Source organism: Psammomys obesus, unplaced genomic scaffold (genome assembly GCF_907164565.1).
Source record: "Psammomys obesus unplaced genomic scaffold, mPsaObe1.curated_primary_1811, whole genome shotgun sequence".
In the NCBI taxonomy this organism is placed as follows: domain Eukaryota; kingdom Metazoa; phylum Chordata; class Mammalia; order Rodentia; family Muridae; genus Psammomys; species Psammomys obesus.
The window spans coordinates 4,687,919-4,710,609 of record NW_026585587.1 but is presented as its reverse complement, the minus strand read 5'-3'; the positions used below and the strand labels follow the sequence as shown (position 1 = coordinate 4,710,609).

General features: G+C 42.1%; 1 protein-coding gene across 2 annotated transcripts in view; it reads left to right on the top strand.

Moving 5' to 3' along the window:
* The window catches only part of Smyd3 (SET and MYND domain containing 3), a 522,086-nt gene that overhangs the window by 73,019 nt on the left and 426,376 nt on the right, over window positions 1-22,691 (top strand). For both annotated transcript variants that reach the window (XM_055608843.1, XM_055608850.1), the window contains exon 2: window positions 15,602-15,665. In XM_055608843.1, the coding sequence (XP_055464818.1) occupies window positions 15,602-15,665 (64 nt within the window). The remainder of the gene's footprint in view (window positions 1-15,601; window positions 15,666-22,691) is intronic.

Here is a 22,691-nt window from a genome sequence, read left to right as displayed (position 1 = left end):
AAATGTCAGGCAGCTAGTCATATTGTGTCCACCATCAGGACCCAGAAGATATGGATACTGGTGCCCAACACCCCTTCATCCATTTCACACTGGGACCTCAGGCCACCACGTGGTACTGCTTCCACTTGGGGTGGGCCCCCCTCTTCACCTAAACCTGTCTGGAAACAACTTTACAGGTATTCCCAGAAGTGTTTCCCAGGCGATCTACGTTCAGTCACGTTGACAATGAAGGTAGGAAGACTGCCAGTCACACTCACCCTGCTTGCTTAAACCAGGTTCGTGTGTGTGTGTGTGTGTGTGTGTGTGTGTGTGTGTGTGTGTGTGATATGCCATGTGTGCATGGACACATCTCCTTCCGTGTGGAGGCCTGAGATTGGTGTCAGATATCTTTGCTCTGTCACTTCCTACCTTACTGAAGCTGAACTTCGTTACTTGGCTCATCAGGCCTGGTGGGCAGGGAACTCCGGGAACTGTCTCTTCCCCTCTGCCTCTGCAGATAAAGGCGAGCACTTTTTTTTATGTGGCTTCTGGCCTCAGGTCCTGATACTTACTCAGCAGGCATTTAACTGACCGAGCTGTCTCCCCAGAACGGGTTTTTACAAGTGGTCATCTATGTGTGCGAGTACCTGACAGGAGTATCTGGACGCTCTTATTCTTCAGGTGATGGCAGAGCACAGGGGTGGTGATGAGAGTCTTCCTCGTTCCCTCAGTGCCCATCCCCCTGCGGTTGTGATGCTTGTAATCTATTAGTGAAGATGGGCAACTTTTCAAGGGCAGCTGACAGCCACTGATTAGGTCCTATTTACTTTTAGAGAGCCCCTTAGGGCAATTCAAATGACTCTTTGAAAAGCGTCAATTTGTTTCAGGTTGAAGGGAAATAGAAAAATAAAATATTTCCCCATAGAACTGTGTGAGTGATGTTGGCTCTGAGGCCTCTGATATTGCTGTGCAGAAACATTTAGAGCACAGAGCAAGATGATGTATCTCTGTACTTGGACTTGGCCTGTTCTCTTGGACTTAGGTATTAGTACACTTGAAACCTGCCTTACTCTAAAGAGCTGTGTTCTCAGGTCTGTGCTGCTCTTTGTTGATGGGTTATGTTGGGTAGTGGTAGGAATGCATTTTGAAAAGGAGGGGGTTAGAACCCCTCTCTTGGCTTTAAGCCTGACTGGCCACGATGGATCTCTTTGACAAGTGACCAAATGGGCCGTCTTGCGTAGGACAGCATAACAAATTCATGAGTTCATCGTGACTGTGAGCGTTATTCAATTCCCATATAGAAATAAGACTCCAGAACCTTGCTTAGGTCCCACCTTTGCGATATTCTTACCTCTGTGAAAAGCCTGGATTCCAGTGAAATCCAAAATGTTAGTTCTCCAGGGCTCTGCTGTGTTCATGCTATGAGGCCTTTGGCTTGACACTCTGGTGTCAGGGTCTTGCCCGAATGGTCAGATTTGTGTTAAAATTCTCATGATGGAGAAGCAGGTGCATGGAGGGCTGTTGCAGCGACTCTGTTCTTTACAGAGACCAGTGCTTGCTTGGACTCAGAAGTGTTTGGCCATATTTACTAATTGCTCGTGTCACACACCTGTGCTGTGTGCCTCAGTCTCTTATTTTCTAAGAATTTAGGTGAGTGCTATGAACAGTGAGAAGCATGCATTCTTAAGTCTGTCAGCACAGTCTTGTCCCCGAAGAACACAGAGCAATAATGACTTGTCACAATGAGATGTGGGTAGGAGCATTTTAGCCCTTGAGATAGTCCAAGCATATTTAAACCAGAATTGACTCAGAGGGTCTGCTCTGGTGCAGCTGATGTTACTTTTCATTTTTTTTTAAAAAAAGAATTCTCTAAACCATCATTTTTTTTTCTCATGCATCTAATCTTTAAAAAATTACATAAATAAAGATGCTCATTGAAATGCATTGCTTTGGTGCAGCTCTTTGAATGCAGATCTCCTGGAAGAAAAGCCACTCAACATGTTTCTCTGAGTAATTTGGAGTGCAGGGTCAGGCTAGGCTCAGTTCTGGCTCTGCTTTACAGCGACTATTCTATAGCCGGCAAGTGATTTATTTTTAAAACTTAATTAAAAAATCATTTCGATAAAATTTAGTCCACGTCCCTTACGTTCCAGTCATTTGCTTTGTATAATGTGCCGGGCTGTGCTGCTGATACCAATTTTAGAGCCTGCTTGTCCCTTGAAACCTGTTCCGCTAGCTGTCATCCCCAATCTGCTGGATCACAGGAGGGCTCCATGTTTAACATTTGAGGGGCTGCCAGATGGTTTCTGTTTTCTAGCCTCACCAGCCGTATTCGAACCTTCCAGTGCTCCTGATCCCCGCCATGTGAGCACGACTCGTTGTCGTTATTGTTAATGTCTCTCCTCACGTGGTTGAAAGAGTGCATTTTTGAGGTTCTTTGATTGACGGTTTCTGAACGGTTAATGATGCTGAATGTCTTCCACGTATCTGTTGGCCTTTTGTATATATTCTTCTAGAGGATACATGCTAAATATATTTTCTCGTAGTGAAGGTTTTGTTGTTGCTTAAGCATCTTTAAGATGGTAATAAAACTCCTGCTTTCCTGGCGGAGTTGCTGTAAGGATTAAGTGGACTAGTGTCCCTGAGACGCTCAGAGTATTGGATTGTGTAGTAAGGACCCCTTTCTCTGGGCTGTGGTTATTGTAGCAGTTCCTTTCCATGGTTAATGGTTCCTGCTGCTCCCAATGTCTTCAGTGAGAACTTGAAAACTAAACTAAATCTTCAGCCCCTGATTGTACCAATCCTGTCTTTGCTCCATATGTTCAACTGCTTGTTTATTTGTTTCAAGGCCTTATTGAGCACCTGTTATGCATCATCTAATTGATGGAAGCTGAAATAGGAATTAACAAAATAAATGTCCGCCCCTAGCAAGACCAGGAAGGCAATTAGATATAAAGTGTTCTTTTATGCAGGCACACAAAGCTGGGCTGAGAGAAGAGGTGGAGCGGTACACAGGGCTGTGGACAAGCCGAATGAGAAGTAGGTGTGCGGTGGCCTCAGTGCGGTGGACAGGACGAGGGCCTCGTTGGGTGCTGGCAGGGGCTCTCCCTGTGGTAGCAGAGACTAGAAGCTCTTGGCTCCTCCTGGTATCTGGAGGTCATCCAGGCAGGCCCCACCCTCACTTTTGCCTCACGGAGAAGACTGAGCTTAGCCACGAGGCCCAGTATTCTGAAGCAGCCCTGGATGAACGCAGTGACCCAGAGAGGCGCCGCCCAGCCAGGCTGCCGCCCTGTGAGAGTGTTGTCGGCGGTCATGTCCGTCTGGAGAGTCACCTTCATTGTCAACAGAAAACCACCATCTCCAACAAGAGGTGGCAGCTGACCAAGGACTCTCTAGAGAAGCAGAGTCAGGAAACCTGTCTCTGCCAGGTTTTGGGATTTGAGGGGTAGACACATAGTAAGTCATGCCTTCGTTTTGAAGGGAGATGACTGACACACCTTTCTGGAGTTGTAGGTCGTGGCTGACGGCAAACTAATGCTGATTCCCAAGGAGCTTACCAAGAGGCATTTGGTACAAGCAGGAAAAGTGATCTCCATATCCACTCCGAACCCTGGCCTGGCTCCTCTTACTTTGAGATCCTTAATAACCTCGTGCTTTCCCACACGTGGATTAAAACGTTATGTTCGTCAGTGCAAAATACGATACAGCAGAAGGAGCCAGAATTAAAAGCAAACAGAGTTTTCACACATCTCCATTCCTTATTCTATTTGGGTCCTCCACAGTGAAGAAACCCATTCATGAGTACGGAATCAACTGTTTATAGCTGTACACGCTACAGCTTCCAGAAGCACCATTCCTGGATTCATGTTTGTTTTGGGCCTTCTTATATATAGTTACTGCTGAAGATAAATATTAATAACTTCACTTCATATAAACACAAGTAGTTTCTAGAACGCTTGTGCCGAGAACTAAAAGTGTTTGTGGTGTTTAAGGACGGGGAGCTGGTTCTTCGACAGGCTGGTTTTATGTTTCTGGGAAGATATGAAAGTGTAGACTTACAGGCTTCTTCCTCTTCTTTTTCATTTTTTCTTTCCTCCTGTTTTTCAAGACAGGGTTTCTCTGTGTAGCTCTGACCAGGTTGGCCTTGAACTCAGACATCTGCCTGCCTCTGCTTCCCCAGTGCTGGGATTAAAGGTGTGAGCCGCCATCATCCAGCTCTACAAGATCCCTTAATTTCTACTCTCTCCCACTTCCTGTTCCCTGGGGATGCCCTTTCACTTTATAGTAGAGTTCAGAAGTATTTATTGGCTTGAATGGGAAAGCACTTGTTGTTTCTGGGCTGGGCTAACAAATGGAAATGTCTCCTGAGTCACTGTGGATGTCAAGTCTGTATGTGACAACAGGGGCTTTCTTCATTTGCTACTGTTTAAACTGATGAAGATGATTTCCATTGGTGTAAAAATTCACTTAGAGCACTGGTTCTCAACCTGTGGGTCTCGACTGCCTTGGAGGTCACTTCAGGTATCCTGCGTATCAGATGCGTACATTATGATCCAAAACTATAGCAAGATTGCAGTCAGGAAGTAGAAATGAAATAATTTTATGGTTGGAGGTCACCACAACATGAGGAACTGTATGAAAGGATTGCAGCATTAGGGAGGTTGAGAACCACTGGCTTGTGCTAACTAAGCCAGAGTGGGAGGGCATGGGAGAGGGACTGCAGAAGAGGAGAGGGAGGGCAGAGGAGATTCTTTGCTGTTGCTGGGACTCTTGTGAAGTGGGCTGTGTGGGTGAGAGATGAGTGTGATGACGTGGAGATGTAGAAGTTGTGCATCAAGAGCTGTGCAGCGTGTGTGGCCCTTCTAGGACTGACCTGACCTGAGCTCATGGAACCGTTCACCTCATGCCTTTTTTTTTTTTAATTTTCCTTTGAGGACCTAGAGATTTGTTTGATGGTCCTGTTATATTTAGCTGATAGGAGGGGTTGGGGTTGTTCCTCTGTGGCAGCCGTTTTCTCACTGACTGGGGATGAGGGGTGTGAGGATGGAGGTCATTTCTCTGTAGCAAGCCGTATGCTCTCGACTTAGATTTTCATTGGGCTAAACTGTCCGAATCATTTATCCATTCTCTCACTATTTCTAGGTCAGTACCAGTTGCTTGGTTGGGTACCAAGTACCGAGAAAATAAAAAAAAGGGAATGCAAGGGCTTTGACAGAGTGTGAGATCAGGAAGACGAACCACCTAGTCAGAGAACAGTTCATTGTGACTTACTTTAGTTTACATTGTAAGTTTAAATATTCAGGGACGCCAGACTTTATGGCAGCTGTCTTTTGGGGGAGACAGATGCACTTTCAAAAATTCACTGTAAAACACATTTTAAAAGCATCTTCTATTTTTACTTGTCATTTTGATTTCAGAATTGCTCCATTGAGGGAAAAATGTGGCTGCAAAAAAAAAAAAATCAGTTTAAAGTTTGTAGAAAAAGTAACAAGTTATTAAAAAAAAAAAAAGCAAATGAAATCCAGTAGAAGGGCCAGTGAGGTGGCTGAACAGGTAGACATGTCTGATGACCTGTGTTGGAGTCCCAGCACCTTCTGCTGCCCAGGGTATAACTACAAGTTCCACAGTGATCTAAGTGGGCGAGCATAAGGAAGCGAGGCAACAATGGGAAGGATGTGATATTCAAAAGAATATCTTTAAAAGACAATTAAAGTTTGCCATTTAAAACATCACATGATTTCGAGAAAGCATTCAAACAATGACATTTTAAAAATTGTGTCTCTAATTTTCTCTTGGGGAAAATAGATATTTTAATTTACTGCTATTGGGATTCTCTTAGTTTCGTCAAGGCTGATCAGTTGCAAATTTCCAACTACTGAGACTGTTATAAATGAGCAATAAACTGGGAGATTGCTTTGTGGCGAAATGGGTGATGTTACCTGAAAAAACTTGATTATTTCTCTGTATTGAAAGATGTTTTTTAGCAGCCTAATGTGTAGGAAGAAGAGAAAGTTGACGTGTTAGAATTTTTTTTAGCCTCCTCAGTATCATCTAGGTAGAAAATAATAAAAGCAAAATTTTGCTTCTCTGTTGTCTCTGCGAGTGATTGGTATTGATTTGTCAGTCTGACAAGATTGAGGAACACCGAGGGTACAAACCAGTGGGCGTGTCCACAAGGGAATGTCTAGATTAGTTTAATTGGGGTGTGGAGACTTCCCCTGATTGTGAGTGACACCGTTCTGTTGGCCGGACGCCAGGCCTGAATAAAAAGGAGGAAGGGAGCTGAGGATGGCAGTCATCTCTGCTTTCTGCTCACCAGTGTGGCTTCCCGCCTCCCTGGATCAGACCTCTGGGACATAAACCAAGATAAACCTTCCTTCATTACTTTGCTTTGGTCAAGTATTTTCCCCAGCAATGCATGAAGTGACAAATGCATGGAGTCTTTTCTTTGAGATAAAAGTATATAAAAGTTAAAAAACAATCTTTTTAGATAGGGGTGTCAGCCTCCCCAGGTGCTTGATACTTACACAGACTGTGACTTCAGAGCATTTCATGTTCTAGATTATTTGATAAAGTGTGGCCAACCGGTTCTGTTGCTTACTCTTATTTTAGTTCACTGAGGTCAAATTGCCTGCTGTTACATAGCTAAGTGCTAGACCGCAGTCCAATCCCCGGTTAATGTGGCTGCAGTGTCAATGATTTATCTATTTACTTTTATCGAGGAAAAGTATTATCGTCTTGGAGAAATTAATTTGTAATGCATATATACACAGCAAAGATGATACTCCATGAGAAAATTCAGAGAAAATGGACCATCGGTGTGAACACATAGCTCGAGTGGAGGAAGCCATGATGGCATGTGACAATGTTCTGATCCCACTAGTCACTGGAGGGACCCAGCTCCACAATAAGCAGAGTCTTACACCCTCTGCCCGGCAGGGAGCCCACTGGGAAGATATGGATTCAGGGCAAGTCTTCACACTGCCATGGGAGCCTAAAGACCTGCAACCACTTTGGAGAGCCCTTTGTCAATGTACAAAATCGTTCGTGTGCGTGTGTGTGTGTGTGCGTGCGTGCGTGTTCTTACAACTCGATGATTTTACTTCCAGCAATACACATTCTATGGTACCAGAATAAAAAGGGGTCAGGGAGCTGGAGGCAGGGGGACAGGACTCTGAGGTCCTTACAGGGATCACCTGGAAATGATTTTTATGGTAATAGTTTGATGTTTTTGTCTTTTCCACTCTCATTTTTCTCGAGTATGCAGTGGAATTTTCCAGAAGCTCCACTGGAGCAGATTAAATGCAGGAGAGTGAATGAGTATGCATTTGCCCCTGTTAAGCCAGAAAGGGAAGAGGCCAGAAGGAAAAATGGCACTACCCTCTCCACCAACTTATTTGTCTTTGGGAAAAACAGTTGTGTTTTTCATGAAAACTGGTATGTTAACATTAAGGGACGTTATTATTTAAAATAATTTTAATTTAATTTAACAATTTTAAAATATTAAGAAATATTTTAAAAACTTATTAATTTTAATCAGTGAACTATCAACAGATATAATTAGCATAAATAAAGCATCTGTGAGTTCCTTTTGTTAGTCTTAATTCTGGATGGAGACCATGATGTTTTGGAAACCACCGTATTATGTGTGCAGGGCAAGTAAGTGTTCACTGTAGATTAGTTTATAATGGTAAGAGGGTTTTAATAACCTGGTGACCACTGTGTAGATACAGAACCAACTCAGTCACTCTGGAAGGTAAAAGAAGTTGTGATTTAAATTAACACTAAATGAAAGTGTGTGTGTGTATGTATGTGCATTTGTATCTGAACCATATAGTATATATTTACGAGGCAGTATTTACTCAAGGATCAGATGGAATGGATTTTTTAATAATCTAATTGTGTTTATAAATATATAACTAAATATTTATATATTAACAATTAGGTTTTAGTCACTTCATAGTGAATTTTTTTTTTTTTTTTTGAGACAAGGTCTCACTGTGTAGTCCTAGCTGACCCAGAACTTGCTTTGTAGACTGTTCATTTGATCCTCAGCTTGTTGCGGAGACTCTCTCCGGTTTAAAAGTGTGTGTTTTTGTGACTGGTTTGACCTTAATTTTGAAGGACAGAAACCAAAGGGATGAGATGGTAAGACAAACTGTTGTGTTTGAGAAGAACACTAATGGGTGAGGGGCTTAGCCTCGTCTTAGAGCCTTGGCCTAGGTTGTGTCTGGTCCCCGGTTCTCACTTGTGAAGAGGAAAAAAGTAAGAGTACGTTGAGTATTTATTTTGTAAGTATTGGTGTTTTAGAATGTAAAACATTGTTGGTGTGTTATTTAGAGGGCATTGGAATTTCTCCCAAGGCACTTCTAGTGTTTAGGCCGTGTGGTATCAATTATTAGCAATGCTTATAAACTTCAATAGTGCTTCATCTGAGTCTTTGGGCAGAGCCAGAAGTGTTTTTATCATTTTAGATTTTAAGATTTAGGGAGAATCAGGATATATAAGTTGTATAAGGATATCTAAGTTGTATTTTTAGAGTTGACTGAAAAGGGATCACTGAAAAAAAAAATCTTTGTTTTGGCATTTCGGCTCCAGGTTTTGTGTGTGTGTGTTTCTTTGCTTGTCTTGCCAGAAAGGAAAAGTCTTAACATACTTGAGTACAGAGTGTCACCAGTTTTCCATTGCTAGCTATCAAAGTGACCTACGACTTGTAAAACCTTGTAGCAGATGATTGTTCATGTAATGGGGAAAGTTTAAATCTGTGCTCTCGAAAAAATGTTAATTTGCTCCTCAACTTGTTACAGATGCCTTGCACAAGGCAAATGGAAGGTACAAGTCTTAATTGCCTCTTAATATCATCAGAGATTTATTTAATAGTCTCCCCTGCCTTTAAATTTCCATAAAGGAAATATGCATAAAACATTTTTACTGCCTACAAGTTAGATTTTGATCAGCTACTTACGTCAACCATCAGGGTTGAAGTGAAGGTGACAGGGGTGGGGTGTGGAGGGAGGGTGGGAGTGGAGGGTGTGTGTGGCAGTGGTGGGGATGGAGGGAGTGCTGGGAGGAGTAGGGAGGGGTCCGCTGGGCAGTGAGTGAGGCACAGGCTGCAAGGCAGCATTTAAAGCTAGGGTCACTGCTGTTGGTCCTTGAGAATTGGGAAGTAATACTTGTAAATCCTCTGCTTGGTTGACTGAATGGACATCACTAGACACATGTAGATTTTGTAGTTTCAGTAACCGTGGGAGAGGCATGGAAAACCTTTCCCCCCTTCCTTTCTGATGTAGCAACTCCTTCTGCTTAGATGGATTTATCTTCTGTGACACAGAGTTAGATGAAATTACCGCAGGTACTTTGAAAATACACAGCCGATTCGCTTCCCCCCCCCCCTGTTCTGTATTCACTGTTTTTCATTCACTGTTTTAGATAATCTCCCATGATCTGTCTGCATCGTAGTCTCGCATTCCCGCTTTACCTGCAAGGAAGTTGAGCTAGGAGAGTTTCCAAACCTTCACTGTTAGTAGTGGGTGGGTAGGTTTGGGCTTCAGAATGTGAACTCAGACTGCTGAAGGACCTGGCTTCCCTTTCCTGAATCTGTCCCAACATCCATCCACGCATGTCTAACAAGCCATCCGCTAGAACAAGGGTCTTGTGCAGCCCCGTCATTTCTCAACATTTTCTTCTCACTGAAGCTCTCTTTCTGCAGATGTTGTGTATTCACAATCTTGGCTCTGATGGCCAGGGGCAGCCACACACTGCTCTCTCCACAGCCGTGTGCACAGCCTTTTACATGGCTTCACTGTGGTCTGTCATGAACCACTAAGGTTTGTATACCATAGAGACAATGGCTTTAATTTAGGAATCTGAGGACAGCGGGGAGGGACCTCCCCCCCCCCCCCATAGCGCTTCCCTGACTAACATGACCCAGATATTTGCTGTGCCTTTGTTTAGGAGTTAGTAAGATTTAAATTGCTTGTTTTCCTTCCAGGAGGGTTTGGTGCCAGTGAATAGGAGATTCAATTTCCCTGAACTATTAGTCATTATGGTTCCTTATTTTTTGCTTTATATTCTAGAATTGTGAAATAAAGTGATAGGGAACACGAGAAAACAAGCCTAAATCAGCTCTATTTTCCTTTTCTCATGGAGTTATTTTGACCACATCTGTTGCTTTGTATTAAAAATCATTTGTTAGTTATGGATGGTAGAGTGAATCTCTTTAATTTTGAAAAAGGCCTTTGGGCCAAAACCAGTATAATTACTATTTGGCAACAAAAAATGGAAGATCCCATCTCTAAATTGTTTTGAATATTCAAGCTAAAGGGAGATCTTATGTTTAGCATTTTCTAGCATCTTTCATTTAGTTGGAGTTACAGTAATTTCACTTCTCTGGAAGAATGGCATGATTTTAATTGAGATAATCTTTTTTCATAGTGTAGTATTTCCATGATGAAACAGGCAAGCACATGGCCACATGGCATTAGCATTTTTAATGAATCCTAATGCTTAGATTTCAAAGATAGAAGCATGGAAAATTTGTAAAAATATATTATTTCTATGGTTTCTTTATATAAAATTTATCTATGTGGACATTGTTTACCTAGTTCTCTTTGGCTTTCTCCATGTTAAAAAAAGGCATGTTTTTCTCCATGGGACTTTTTTTTTTTTTTTTTGAGAGCTGCTCATCATAGCGTTGAGAATCCCTTGTGTGCATTTTCCCCAAAGCCTGTTTTATATCTCAATTGCTTGAGCAGTGTGTTCCTGGGAATTCTGCGCAGAGAATCATCCTTCCAATTGGTTTTAAAATGTGTGGTGATAAGTCAAATTAGTACTTTTCTTCTGGCAATTTTAAGTAATAGAAGTTTTACCTAATTCTCTTGCTTCTCAGCTCAGATTTCTTTCCCAAGGTCAGCTGTGCCAGTCAACCACATACAGAATCTTGGGTTTTGAGATTTATTCAGTTTGCTGAAGGCCAGTGGGTGTTGGTCTTAAAGCGGAGGCAGGGAGTACTGCAGGAGCCGTGCTCCACTGGGAGCTCTTTCTGAGTGTTCCAGACTGGGTTGCTCAGGTGTGGGTGAACCTCAGAAGGAAGGGCTGCCGCTTCCTTGTGTAGTCATGGCCAGTGCCTGGGCTCAGAGGCTCAGTAGTGAGCCATTGTCTTCCTTGATGGGTCAGACACACCGGGGGATTTCCAGATAAGCAGGAAGATTACTTTAAAAGATCCCCATGTAATCAGTCTATCGTCGTATAGACAAAGTTTGTTCTGTATAAGACACTTAAAATGTTAAGCCACAGAAGGAGGGAATCTGGGAGATACCGTGATTAAAAAAAAAGCAAAAACAAAAACAAACAAACAAACAAACAAAAAAAACCAACCTTTTTTATCTTTCTTTGTGTGTGTGTGTTTGTATGCCACATGTGTTTTGGTGCCCGTGGAGGCCAGAAGGTGTGCAATCCCTTGGAGCTGGAGTTCCAGGCAGTTGTGGGCACGAGTTCTGGAAAGTGGCTACCGTCTGAGACGACCGTGCTTTCCCCTGTGCTTAACTTTTGTCATTTTCCAGCCTGAGTCGTATTTGTTAGTTTTGGAAGAGACAGAGAATCAGAGAAGGCGACAGCCGAGAGCCGGTTCCCCCATGCGGTGCTGTGATTTTCTCACACTCCACAGGGTACTGTTTGGAGTCTCTGTCAGGGTCTCCTGGCGCCTCACACTTCTGCTACTCTCGCTTGGGTTTGCCACGTCCAGGAAAAACTTCACGGTTTCGATAAAATCCGTCCTTTATTCATGCCCACTCAGTGTCTCTCCTTTTAGCACCAGGACTTGCCTAAAACAATCTTCCCTTCTCTGGAAGATTGCTAGTTATTTCTGGTTTTGATTTCATGTATGCATTTCTCATTGCTGCTTTCAAGAAGTGCAGGTTTGTTTTTCATTTGGAAATGTGCTCTAAAGAAAAGAGAGAGAGGAGGAGGATGCTTTCTAAAAGGCCTGCAGGCCTTGATTCCGACTCTTCTTTTTTCTGCTGCTGCTCCAGAGTTTCTCAGCAGGGATCCTTACCCCCCCCCCCCCCCCCGCACTAAGCTCACCCCAAGAGGAAAGTAGCACACGGTGTGGTGATCAGTAGCTGGTGCACGCAAACGCTTACAGCTCTTGTCTTAGATTCCGTTAACACCGAGGATTTCTACTGACCTGTTTGTAAAGATTGTGATCATCTAACTAAGCGTCATCGTGGGATGTCTGGCAGAAGCAAACAGCAGTTAGATTATTCCATTACTCTAGGTCATCCTGTTCCGTGAGCCACAGTGCCGTGCTAAGATGCTTGCTGGGGGCTGTGGAAGTGAGCAGGTGCTGAGCTGGCCGCCGCTCATCACCGGCGTTCTCAGGTATCTCAGTCACAATCACTATTTCTTAGAGGAGCACAAACGCTTTGCGTGTTTGGGGAGCTTTCTTTCCAGGTGGCAGAAATAACCTCTGAATGAGACAGACAAAGAAAAGAAAGTCCAAGAGGCCGAGCCTGAGCAGGTGGGTCAGGGGCGCAGGTGGTCAGGGGCGCAGGTGGCCGTGCCCTCCTCTCATGCTCTCCCCCTTGTTTGCCTGCTTTTCTCGACGACTGCTCACGCTCTACATGGTTACCTTTTGGCAGACTGGGGTTACCTTTGCTTATGGTCTGTTGGAAGGCCAGCTTTTTACTCTTACGTCCTCCTGTAATGCTGTTCACTTAGGTCAGGCCTCAGAGCCATTGGTGGTTCCTACTGTTGACTGCCATTACTTATTCTCACAGGTACTTTTGAAGAGTGGCTGGTGGGTGCTTAAAAAGACGTGTGAAGACAGAGCCGAATAGCGGATGTGAGCGAATCGTGGAGTTACTTTCTTTTTGTTTGCTTGATCAATGTATTTCCACAAGATCATTGGTATTTTATTTTTAATTAATTAATTAATTCATTGGTATTTTTGAGGCAGGGTTTCTCTGTGTAACAGCCCTGGGTGTTTTGGATTTCACTTTGTAGGCATTGAACTCAGAGATTCACCACTGGGATTAAAGGCGTGCCACCATGCCTAGCTTGACAGTGTATATTTTATTGGTGATAGCTACCTCTTGCATGGTAGTCGAATGCCCGTATTCCAGATGCTATTTTTGCATATATTAACTTAATTGTGTATTTGTCATTTTTTTCTTAAAGATCTATTATTTGTACTGTGTATATTTTGAGATGTGATAGATTTATTGCTGGATATGTAACAGCTGGTGAAGTGGGGTCTTTTATCATTACCCTTTGACCTCCTTTATTTCTTTGATTCCTTTAAGCTTTTCCTGACATTGCCATGATTACACAGACTTTCTCATAGTTTGCCTGATGTGACCATCTCATCCCACCTTGAGTGTCTTTTTTTAAAATATATAAAGTATTTATTTTCATGCACATATTTACCCACAAAATTTACAGAAAATGAAACAATGCAGAACATATAGACTACCCTCTCAGAGAGGGTAAGCTGTCCACACTCTGCAGCAGTGACGAATGCAGGCTCTGGCTTGAGGCATGGTTCTGAGGGACTGGCGATGACTGAGCCCAGCAGCTACACCAGGACAGCACCAGCGTCACACGTTCCCGCAGCGTAAAATCCAGTCACCTAAAATAAGGACTGTCAGATTCCAGGGTCTTTTTTTTTTTTTTTTTTTTTTTTCTTTCAGCCTGAGTGGATTGAGAGTTTATCCAGTTTTATTTATAAATGACAGTAGAATGTGATGGTTAGAACCAAAACTTTAAGGCCAGATTCGGTGGTTTGGTTTGCTGTCTGCTGTGTAGATTTTGGCAGCTTTCTTGTACCAGTTGGGTGTGGGGAGCATTTTGCCTTTACTTTATGTAGGCCTGTAACCTCTCTCCATATTTCGAGCCCTGCTCTTCACCTAGTTCCTCTGGTGGGAAGGTAGCTGAGATCCATTTCTTATTTTCAACAAAGCTGTTGTTAATCTCGCAGTGTCATAGGACATAGCCACTTCATGCTTCCTTAGCTAATTTCTACTCTACTTTCTGCTTTTGCTTTTTTTTTTTTTTTTTTCCTTTTAACACAGGGTGTCACTTGTAGCTCTGGCTGTCCTGGAATTCACTATGTAGACAAGGCTGGTTTATCACAGATAGCCCGCTCTTGCATGATATTTGATCACACTGTGAACCCCAAAATTGTGTACTGGAAACACCTTTTTCTAGTTGTGCTGTGGCTCAGCCCTAGCGGGCACCCTTTTATCCAAGAGCTTTCTGCAAACAGGATTAAACAAAGTCAGCCATAGGTCAAGAGGCGGGGCAAACAACCAGTTGACAAGGAGTGAGCATAGGAAAAAACCATAGAGAGGAGAGGATGTCCAGAGGACGGATAGAGAGACATACAGAGAATAGAAAGGAAGGACATTCGGCTTGAAGAGTTTTTAAGACCATGTGGAGAAGGAGAAGGGACTTTTTCCTTCTGGGATGCTGGCTGAGTAGGAAGGTGGGCTGGGTGCTTTCTCTGCCTCTCTAAGCTAGTAGGCTTTCCTCCCAGCATCTGGTAGAATTGAGTGTTTCGGATTCCCTGCCACTGCCTCTGCTGGGATCTCAGGCATGTGCCACCACACCTGGATAGCATCTACTTTTGAGCTCTTGAAAATGTATTAAGTATTTCTAAAATGGACACAGTAACTCTGCTTATCTTGTAGGAAAGACTCTTTCAGGGTTGGCATGAATTAGAGGAACAGAACATGACACCTGCCCGGCACAGTAGCAAATAGTCACAATTCTGTTTTCCCATGGACTTTTTTGTACTCTGACAGTTAGTGCTTTGGCCTGATTTGACTCTGTCCACCAATCCACTGTCTTCTCTGTGGGTCACCGTTAATGCTGCCAGACTTAATGTTATAATTTTAGAATTCAGCCTCATAAATGCCTGATTTGTTTTTGCCCAGATGACTTGGCAAAAACACAACTTTGATATCTTTTAGTCCTAATCCTGCCTGTCTAAAGTAGAATTTAATGAGTTTCTAAGTTATTTCTTAGCTGGATCTCTTGAGGCTCTGCTTTACAGTAGAGATGTTTGTCATCAAACTGAGAGCAAATAGCTGTAATTTAATGGTATATACCACAACCTAACCAAAGAGCACTCCTTATGCAGCTGCTTCAGGTGGAGGGGAAAGAGGATGTTCAGCCATTTGCAAATCACCTCCTTGCCGTGTGTGTGTATTTACCATGCCCTTTTACCTGTCATGGTGTGTAGAAGCCAGAGGTCACCTTTGTATGTCTTCCTTTGTTGCTCTCCACCATGTTTTTGAGACAGTGTCTCTCCCTGAGCTGGATCTCACTGTTTTGGCTAGGCTGACTGTGTCCAGTGTGCACTGGGATCCACCTGCCTATGCTTTCGCCAGTACTGGGGATCTATGTGTACTCTACCACACCCAGCTTTCATATGAGTGCTGAGATTCCAAACTCAGGTCCTCATGTTTGAGCAACAAGCATCATCCAGCTCCTAAGAAATCTGAGTCTTAACGGATCTTATGTGAGGAGTGAGCAGAACTGTTAGCATTAACGTGTTGACTTGTGGTTTATTTTTTCAGTTATGTTTCTCACTTATTTTCTAACACGGAATTGTTTTTAACAGGAAGGAAAAGCTGATGCGGTGTTCTCAATGCCGAATTGCCAAATACTGCAGTGCCAAGTGCCAGGTAAGACTATTGAGCTGCTCAGTGAAATTTTCAAACCCTCCACCAGTGCATTTGCTCTCAGTTACACTGTGGTGTAGATTACTCCCGTGCTTTTGTTCTCAGTTATACTGTGGTGTAGACTATTCCCGTTCATTTGTTCTCAGTTACACCGTAGTACAGATTATTCCCTTCATCTTTTTAAAAAACAAAAACAAAACATGATTTTCTTTTTTTTTGCTTGTAATTTTTTCTTTCCGTTTTAAATTTGATATTTGTTCAGTTTGAGTGGACTTTGTCAAAGAAGGAGGGAGAGAGGGAAGGGAAAGAAAGAGGGAGTGAAAGAGAGAGGGAAAAGCAGAGAGAGATGAGAGACGGACATAGTTACACGTGTCCTGCTAGAGCAATAATCAAAGCCAGGTACTCAGTGACCATTTCTACTCCAACACACCACTTAGCTATGAATTCAATGGATTATTTGATTGATGACATCAGTGCCTTCATGATTCAGTCACCTACAGAACCACTGGCCTGGGATCGAGCCCTTACGTTAAATAACCACATAGTTGAGGTACATTTCAGTTTCAAACCATCCCATCATTGTTAAGGTTTTTGTGCTGATATATTTGAAGACCTGTATATGTTTTGGCACAGTTTTTTATGCTTTGATAGTCTTCATTTGTAGAGACTATTTTGTATCACCCAATTATACATATATGTATATGTTAATGTGTGTGTGTGTGTGTGTGTGTGTGTGTGTATATATATATATATATATATATTCATGATCATAATCTCCTCATTAAAGAATGTTTGCATTTTCCTCCAAATTTGGTATTGTTAATAATATAACCTGGGGCTGGAGAGATGGTTCAGTGGTTAACAGCACTGGCTTCTCTTCCAGCAGACCCGAGTTCAATTCCCAGCACTGACATGGCAGCTACTGTCTATAACTCCAGTTCCAGAGCATCAAACACCTTCCCACAGACATACATGCAAGCAAAACACTAATGTACATAAAATAAAAATAATTAAGGAGCATATACCCAACATTATTTTTATATAGTTCTAAAATTAAATTTCCTGGTAAATTTCTAATCATGGTTTTATTTTAATTTTTATTTTTAGTGAAAGCATATATACGTTTTGAATTTTAAATTGCCTTCCTAAAGATTAATTAATTTGTAATGACTGTGGTTGTTAATATCTTTGGAATTCTTTTAAGGATTTATAATTAACATTCAGCATGACCTTTTCTTCAAATCTTTTGATTAATCACTCAATAAGAGTTATAATTATGCTCTAATAAATTATATCATTGGAAAGGTCTAATTGCAACTTTTTTGTCTGTGTTGTCCCACACTCGTTATTCTTTTGGGATGTACTTGTTCTTGCTTGCACGTTTATGTGCGCAAACACTTAGGCGAGTTCCTCTTCGTTTCAATCTAGACCCTTTTCTCGGGGGGTTTCCTGCTCACTATTTCACCTTCGCCTTTGAAATTAGTTTCTTCAGAATGCAAATAAACTGATCCTAACAGAGAAACACTCCATGGACAAAAACATCAGAGGATCCAAGTTTCATTTGTCACCTCTCCCACTCTCTAGTTAAATTATTTCATAGGAAATGGAAGGTCAGGCCTCAGTTTCTGAATCGGCGCTATGAGAGCTAGTGTTTGATAGGCATCTGCTGCGTGCTAGGCACTGTTTTATTCCATTTAACTTCATAAGAATCCTGTGAAAATTAGCCACGGTTGTATGTCCATTTTATCAGTAAGGAAACGGCACAGAATGGTAAGTAAATTGTTACGTATCTCATAATTGATACACTCTGGATTTTTTGCAATAAATGGAAATATTAATAGCATGTGTCCAGATTTTATACTTACTTTCTAAATGTAAATTTTACTCTTCCTGTAACATTCTGATTACAACTGCTTTTCAATTATCGATTGTATTTGTTCTTTTCTTCTTGGCTACTTATTTTCACTCTGACACTTGGTATATGCCCAGAAAGATTTTTATTCCCTAGATCCCTCCGCCTATTTTATATTGTTTTCAAAAGACACAAAAGGAAACATTTTAAAATAGAAATCAAGAGCTGAGAGATGGTTCAGTAAAGAGTGACCTGGGCAAGCTTGAGGACCTGGGTTCAGATCGTCAGCTATGGCAGTATGCGTTTGTCACCTGAAACTTTGTGGGAATGGAGACAAGCTTGGGAGTGCAGACAGGCAGATCTCTGGTGCTCACTGGCCGGCCAGCCTAGTCGGAATCCATCAACTTTATGATCAGGGAGGGGCTGTGTCTCCAAAATACAGGTAGAGTGCAGTCACGGAAAGGCAGTCTGTTTCAACGTTGGCGCTCTACACATAGGTACATATACATTCATGCATATCATCACACCCAGGCACATACCACACATGTGAACAGTATAACGGGGCGGGGGGGGGGGAAGAAAACAGATGCCTTTCCGCACAAGATGAAACATGGGAAATCTATTTTATAATGATGTTTCAGCCCACCCTACCCCCAGTGAAATGGGGTTCCATGTGTTCCCAAATGTCTGGCCAGGTGGAGTGTGTATAGAAATGATGAATTAACATACTGTTTGACCCACATCTTTTGGAAACTTCATTTCTAATCTCGATGGCCTAAGCCTTTATTTTTCTTTCCCTCCATTTTTACAAATACATTTTCTCCGAGGCTACTTCCTCCAGTTGTAATAATACACAGAGAGAAGAAAAAGCCATTATCTGATTAGAACAAGGAGGGGGAGTTTGGCAAGTGGGGATGCCAGTTTGATTCATTGTAGTGTATATATTTTATTACACATATTAGTTATTCACTGTAGCATCAATAACATTGTCATTGTTAGATATAATGTCCAAGGTAATGGAAAATAGCCAGTAAGATGAAATATGTGATGCCAGCTAGAATATATGTTTGTGTGAGTATGTGTGTGGGTGTAGAGGTGGGAGTCAAACACTGGCCAGAACATATGCATTTAAACTGCTCTAGTTATCTGCACCTTGAGGTACAGAGCTAAATGCTGTAATTATTGTGGATACCCACAAAGATGCACAGAATTAAACTGACAAACTGAACTATGAGAACGATGAACAGTAATGAACAGAAAGTAAAAGCAGCTGGAATGGAAATTGATGTAGAGGTTGTGACTTTAGCAGAAAAATATGTTTGTCTCAGATAAAAATACGTTTAGCTCCTTTGCTGGGCCTTTATGTGAGTCTATGGTAATAATGGGTTGTTTGAGAAGGATTTGGGGATATTTTTAAGGGTTCAATATATTCTTTCTGATCAAAGGATGCTGTCATTGCCATCAGCATTCACATTTTATTTTTAAACATAAGCAACACAAAAACATATCTTCATTATAAAAATTAAGATAATATAGAATCAAACAGGCTTAAAATAACGGACATTTTCTTTGGTGACCTTGAGCTCCTACCTGTGTCTTATTGTGGGACATCCATCGCATTATTTCCTGGTGTGGGAACCCATTTCCATATTGGTATCCATCGCATTGTTTTCTAATATGGGAACTGGTCTCCAAACTGGCATTTATCACATTATTTCCTAGGGTGGGAATCCGTCTCCATATTGTCATAATGGGGCATCACAGATGATTCTGGGACTGAAAAGGAGCAACTGGCTCTCTTCTTATTAAGAAATGTTCAAAATGTAAAAACTGACAGCTAGCAAGTAGGCCAGTTTCTTTTTTATGATTTATTTATTTTTATCTGCATTGGTGTTTTGCCTGCACATATGTCTGTGTGAGAGTGTCAGATCCCCTGGAACTGGAGTTACAGAAAGTTGTGAGCTGCCATGTGGGTGCTGGGAATTGAACCTGGGTCTTCGGAATAGCTGCCAGTAGTGCTCTTAACCTCTGAGCCATCTCTACAGCCTCAAGTAAACCAATTTCAAGCAAATTCATGAAATATTATTTTGCCTTTTATGGATTTAGTTTGACTTGTGATAGTTACATTTCTTTTTTATTATTATCATTTATTATAACTTATTCAGTTTGTATCCCGGCTGTGGTCCCCTGCCTTGTCTCCTCCCAATCCTACTCTCCCTCCCTCTTCTCCCTCTATGCCCCTCCCCTTGTACACTTATAGGGGAGGTCCTCCTCCCCTTCTATTTTACCCTAGCCTATCAGGTCTCATCAGGACTGGTTGAATTGTTTTCCTCTGTGGCCTAGCAAGGCTTCACCCCCCCCCCCCCAGGGGGAGGTGATCAGAGAGCCTGCCACTGAGTTTATGCCCCAGGAACCCCCCCCTTCCCCTTAATAGGAACCCCACTTGGAGACGGAGTCTACATCTGAGCAGGGGTTTTAGGTCCTCTCCATACTTTGTCATTGGCTGGGGTATCATTCTCTTCAGGGCCCCCAGGGCTCAGTTTTTATGGCTCAGTTGGTCTCCTTTTGGAGCTCCTGTCTTCTCCAGGTCTTTCTATCTGATATTTACATTTCTAATTCAACTCATTGTTAAATAAATCATGTGACCAGATTCTAGATCAAATCTTAGATTAGGATCTTTTGAAAAGCACTGTGTTTGCAAAGAGAGGTTTCATAGTAGCAATTAAATATCTCTTTACACACATGAATCATATTTTTGGGTCTGCATTTCATGTCTATTTGTTAAATGATTTGATTAGTTTTTATGATGGAAAACAAATCCTATGTCAGTATTTCACAGGGTGATTTTTATCAGTTTTTCCTACAACATACTCTAAGGTGGGTGCTGAGGAAAGCTGAGCCTTTATTTCAGGAGTAGCTGTGTTTTAGACCTCAGACTGATAGGATTTGCAGAGTTTTATTTTTAACCCATCCTGACAATCTCTCTTCTAATTCATGCATCAAGACCATTGTTATTCAGAATGATTTTCGTTATATTGTATTGAGATCTATCATATCTGTTTCTTGTTCTTTTTCTGCTTTTTCTTTCATTTTTTTTTCTGCCTTTTGTAGGTCTCTAGTTAAATATTTTATTCAGAACTATTCCATTTTCTCTTCTTCCCTTTGCCTTTTAGTTTTTTTGAGATAGGCTTTTACTATGTAGCCCACACTGGTTTCAAATTCATGTATCTCAAGATAGCTTAACTCTAAGATCTGCCTGCAGTAGCCTTCTGAGTACTTGGGTTACAAGTGTATGTCACCATGTCCTCTATTTAGGGAAAACAGTTTAAGAACAGGACCAAATGGACTGTAGCAGTGGTCTGGACAGTATTAGCATCATATTTAAACTGGACTTTTCATCTCAGCTCTCCAGTGCTTACTTTAAAATCGTGTCAGCAACAGGGAGATATTTTTAGATTCTTCAATAATATGTGCTTTTGGTTACCTACCACCTCCACCACCAACTTCATCACCACCTCCACCACCACAACCTCCACCTCCACCACCACCACCTCCACCACCTCCAACTCCACCACCACAACCACAACCTCCACCTCCACCACCACCACCTCCACCACCTCCACCACCACAACCTCCACCTCCACCTCCACCACCACCACCTCCACCACCTCCACCTCCACCACCTCCACCACCTCCACCACCACAACCTCCACTTCCACCACCACCACCTCCACCACCTCCACCACCACAACCACCACCTCCACCACCTCCACCACCACAACCTCCACCACCACCACCACCACAACCAGATTAATTCAATGTTTAAAGACATTAGCAATGTAGTTTCTTGTCAGAATAAAGGACTGTGAGACCTACTCTCTTGACCTACTCTCATTGGAAGACCAGATGGAAGTTAGGGCCTTACCACATCTTAGTCAATGTAGAGCAGCCCATGTCCCTAAGGATGGCAGTGACAACCATGGATGCTGTGTTACATAATTTGTACAAATTTGTTTGATTCATTAGAACATTCAGTAGGTGAATATATTTTGCTCAGCGAGGTATATATATATATATATATATATATATATATATATATATATATATGTATGTATTTTTTTTTTCAGAATTATTTGACCGTGAATCAGTGTACTTTTCACACACCTTGTACATCTTAGTAATTTATTTGACTGCTGCTAGTTCAGTACTTGTTAGGCTTTTTGGTGCTGCTGAGTTAGACTTTAATCTTGTACCTTCAGGCAAGTACTGGGGTTAATGTAGCTGCCCAAAAGGCCAGTATAGTTGTAAATATAAGTGTTGTCAAAGACACTGTCTGGTATGATGTCAGCCTTCTTGGAATACATTCTCCTGTGATTTAATATTTAGTAACATATGTCTCCCTTCCTACCAGATGAGAATTATGGAAGTCGTTATGCTCTGTTTCCGCCTTGCTTATAAAGCAACTTAAATAAATGTACAAACATGGCAGTCACTTAGTGTTTGTGTTGAGCATGCCAAGGCTTTCACCACCCTTGTTTATATTTGGGGAGTTTGTTCCTAAATCCCAGACCACGAGCTCTACTTTCTCTAATATTAGGATGGTATCCTGTATCTGGATCATAGAGGAAATGAAATGAAACGTCTTTTGTTACTTTTTAGGTATGCGTCTAGGACATTCTAGAATGATAAGTGGATACCAGAGGACTTTTCTGAACTCTACCATTTCTTAGCATTTTCTGTTTCTGCTGTTACAGCCCATTTCTTTTTCTCCCCGAGACAGGGTTTCTCTTTGGAGCTCTGGCCATTCTGGAGCTCAGTCTGTAGACCAGGCTGCATTCAAACTCACACAGAGTTCTGGGATTAAAGGCGTGAACCACCACTAGCGTTCACAACCTATTTCTTACACAACTTTCATTTTCTTCTTTAAAAATATGGGGCCTCATGCAACACAAGTTGACTTGAACTCATGGATTCAAGGAGGGCCTTGACTTCCTCATCTTCCTCTTGAGTGCCTGGATTACCGCCATGCTTGGCTCTCTCTTCTTTTTGGTGGCATTAGGGCTGGGCTGGGTCTCGATGCATTCTGTCATAGAGCTACATGCCAGCTCTTCTCCTTCCTATTAACACAAGACCAGGGTAGTCCTGCTGAGCTGTGAGTGAGGTATAAATACGGGAAG